The sequence below is a fragment of the Lathyrus oleraceus genome, chromosome 4, assembly GCF_024323335.1.
Source record: "Lathyrus oleraceus cultivar Zhongwan6 chromosome 4, CAAS_Psat_ZW6_1.0, whole genome shotgun sequence".
In the NCBI taxonomy this organism is placed as follows: domain Eukaryota; kingdom Viridiplantae; phylum Streptophyta; class Magnoliopsida; order Fabales; family Fabaceae; genus Lathyrus; species Lathyrus oleraceus.
Window position 1 is genome coordinate 334,088,096 of NC_066582.1, and position 3,728 is coordinate 334,091,823.

Sequence of the window (3,728 nt, forward strand, 5' to 3'; positions counted from 1 at the left end):
ATGCTATTTTAAATAGGATTTATAACTTATGATTTATATTTTTTCTTTCACCTTTGTCTTTATTATTTTAATTGAAATCCATTACTATTCTTTTATAATTGATTATAATTTAAAATAAAATAATTATATATTAAATATCTTTTATATTATTTTAATTAATTAATTAATTAAATTATTAATTTTATTAAATATTTCAATTAATTTATCAATTATAAATCATCAATTATATACTATAAATTATTAATTATCAACCATTAATAATAAATTATAAATCATAATCTAACTTTTCAACCTAACCGTTATTTTTATAAGAACAAGTATTATAATTTTGATTTTAATTCTCCGTCTATAAAACATTCTACCGATCTTACACATTCTTCCCAACTTCTCTCGTTATTGTCTCTTTCTTATATTTCACCGTACTTTTTATTACAACTCTCACCTCGATAACCCATCCAACTCATCTTCATTTCGTTGCACCTCTACGCCGGAGCAGTGGCTATATTTCCGCTTCCATTTCTAAAAGGTGTGTTTATCACTTTGATCCATATTTCACATTTCACAGTTGTAATGTTCCGAATTACTGAGATATACTCCACGTCAAAGTTGACCCTGTTAAAAGAACTATTAAGTTTGACTTTGATTGGCGTATTGGCTATAATAACTAATATTATAGTTTCATACTTCAATTATTATTATAATAGTAATTTGGAATTATTCAATATTTGATCTTTGTTATTATATGTTGATTCTCATATATCTGTTTCACAGTGGTAAGTTTGATTCATCAATTGGAGCACCGGAGTTACTCTCATGACTTGTTGCTCTCATCTTTTCAGAAAAATAAGGTCTTCCTCAGCCACACGATTCGCCGGAACCGATATAGGTAAACTGTGACCTAAATTTTGATTATATTCAATTCAATTGATGCTTTTATTGGTAGATAGATATATTCAAAATGTTGATGCTTGTTGCAACAGATATTTCAGAACTTCACAATGTCAAAATTTACACTTACAAGGAACTGCGAATCGCCACTACAGGGTTTAGTCTTGCAAACAAGATAGGGCAGGGAGGTTTTGGATCTGTCTATAAGGTGATTGATGGCACTAGTATGAAATTCACAAAGAAATCTATTTCTGCTTTTTTTCAATGTTTATTGTTTAGTGAGTGGATGAGGACGTGAGGCAGTCCAACTCGTATTTACGAGTTGAGTTAAACAAGTATAAACTTCTGGTCTAGGACTCAATCTCTGGCTGTCAATATTTATTTATATTTATGTATTAATGTAAACCAGTTGTTAAATATTAATAAATCAACAATTTTGACAAAAAAAAATGTCCCATGTTTAGTGACTTATAACACCCTCAACTTTACAGGGAAAGTTGAGAGATGGTTGTCTGGTAGCTATAAAGGTTTTATCAGCCGAATCAAAACAAGGGGTCCAGGAGTTTTTGACAGAAATCAAGGTGATTTCTAGTATAGAGCATGAAAATCTAGTGAAGTTGTATGGATGCTGTGTGGAAAACAATCATAGGATTTTGGTATATGGCTATCTTGAGAACAACAGCCTAGCACAAACACTTCTTGGCAAGTGATTTCTTATAAATTATAATGTTATTGTTGTGTTATGAAGTAAGTAAACTATCCTAATAATGAATTAGTCCTCGTGGGGAGTTTATTGTTCAGGTCATAGTAACATCAAATTCAGTTGGGATGTAAGGCACAACATTTGCGTAGGTGTTGCTCGAGGGCTTGCATTCCTTCACGGAGAGGTTCAGCCACATATCATTCATAGAGATATAAAAGCCAGCAATGTATTACTTGACACAGATCTCAGACCCAAAATTTCCGATTTTGGCCTTGCAAAGCTCATTTCTCCAAACTTGACACATATTAGTACAAGGGTTGCTGGAACTGCGTAAGTTCACATTTTCTTTCTTTAGTAGTTGGATAGTTTTTTAGTTAGTTAATACCAATAAATGCCAGATTTAGGAAATTAAAGCTTGTTAGGCCTGTTAGATTCGAGGGAAAAAATTGATTTCACTAACCTGATATTCTTCCTACTATTGTTTGATTTTATAGTGGTTATGTGGCACCTGAGTATGCAATACGAAATCAAGTGACAAGAAAATCGGACATCTATAGTTTTGGAGTGTTACTGTTAGAAATTGTTAGTGGGAGACCCAACACAAATAGACGTTTACCTGTTAAAGAACAATATCTTCTTACCAGGGTAAGTATCTTTCTTTGTGCAAATATTGAATAAGAATAACTAAATATTGCTTCAGATTGACATATGTCCTTCTTTCTGTTCTGTTATTTTCTTGCTCACAAATAACAGATACAGAGAAATGTTAAGTCTATAATGTTGATATACTAATGTGTGATGAAGGCATGGGATTTGTATGAGAAAGGGGAGCTAAAAACATTGGTTGATTCTTTTCTAGAAGAGGACTTCAGTGTTGAGGAGGCAGTCAAATTTTGCAAGATTGGTCTTCTTTGCACACAGGATTCTCCTCAGCTCCGGCCTTCTATGTCCACTGTGCTTAAAATGCTTATTGGTGAAAAAGATGTGAATGAGGATCATATAATAAAACCAGGCTTAATATTTGAATTTGTAGATGCCAATGACCTAGAGGATAAAAGATGCAAGGGTGAAGTTAAAAGTACATGTACTTCTTTGTTGGCTAATTCAAGGAAGCAAGATGATTCATCTTCATCAAAAACCTCTTTTGCTACCATGTGTTTCACTGCTATTTGTGATCGAACCAATTAATTAGAATTTGAGTGGTATTAGGTAAACCTTGTGTTTTCTTTCTTGTAATTATGAATAGAATTTTGTATCATATATATGTGTTACCCATATTTTTTTACAAGCACTAATGTTTACATTTTGGATATGATTGTAGCTAATTTTTTGTGTATAAATATATTTGATATTGATTTTCTATCTAACTTTTTTTTACCGTGTATGAGAGGGCCGAAGCCAGGGAACTACCCAGGAGAAAATCTCCTCATGGAAATAGTCTTCCTATCCTCAAAATACAAAGTTTGCAACTCTCTAAGATATGAATGAAAAATATGCCTAAAGTGTGCTTAGCACCTATTTTTGCCAATCCATCCGCGAATCTGTTTGCCTCGCGACTTTCATGGATGCATCTATATTTCTTTTACTTTCCTAAGCTCTGACGAATGTGACAGACCAAAGAAAAAGACTTTCTATCTTTTAAGATAAACTTGATCATTATTCCGTGTATTGTAGGGGTATATTTTAAAATTTAAAATTATAATAGTTTTTATTATGGTCCATTAGATTCAAATAAGAGGGAGCGAGGAAGAGGGATTTTAATGAAGGGAAGGGAATGGGAGGGCATGAGAAATGAGAGAATTTTTTTAATTATATATATGTTTGGTAAAGAGGAAAGGAGCGGGTAAGGGATGAGAGGAATTTTAATTAAAATTAGGTCTGATTCACAAGAGGAAGGGAGAAATTTTATTAATAATTTATATTTTTATCCTTATGATCTTATAAAATACATAAAATAATTTATTATTAAATTATATATATATTAATTTAATAGACAAAAATATAAAATAAATGGTTTAAAATTTGATATAAAAAAAAAATAGGATACCAAATAAAGAATAACGAACCCTAACAAACATAAAAAAAAAATTATAATTTTTTTTTATAATTTATATTAAATAACAAAAATACGAAAAAT

The 3,728-nt window shown here is 31.0% G+C and overlaps 1 protein-coding gene across 1 annotated transcript; it reads left to right on the top strand.

Annotated features, from left to right (window-relative positions):
- The first annotated feature begins 356 nt into the window (after positions 1–356).
- LOC127075360 (cold-responsive protein kinase 1) lies at positions 357–2,916 on the top strand. Its single transcript, XM_051016841.1, has 7 exons — positions 357–526; positions 772–886; positions 981–1,096; positions 1,380–1,590; positions 1,690–1,921; positions 2,086–2,236; positions 2,396–2,916. The coding sequence occupies exons 2-7, from the start codon at positions 814–816 to the stop codon at positions 2,777–2,779; spliced, it is 1,167 nt and encodes a 388-aa protein (XP_050872798.1). The 5' UTR covers positions 357–526; positions 772–813; the 3' UTR covers positions 2,780–2,916.
- The last annotated feature ends 812 nt before the right edge of the window (positions 2,917–3,728 follow it).

Bases quoted from the DNA above. Each gene is read 5' to 3' on its own strand.
- LOC127075360 (XM_051016841.1), top strand. From the start codon at position 814: ATGACTTGTTGCTCTCATCTTTTCAGAAAAATAAGGTCTTCCTCAGCC. The intron at 1,097-1,379 runs GTGATTGATGGC...TCAACTTTACAG, and splicing joins GTTTTGGATCTGTCTATAAG to GGAAAGTTGAGAGATGGTTG. The intron at 1,922-2,085 runs GTAAGTTCACAT...TTGATTTTATAG, and splicing joins ACAAGGGTTGCTGGAACTGC to TGGTTATGTGGCACCTGAGT.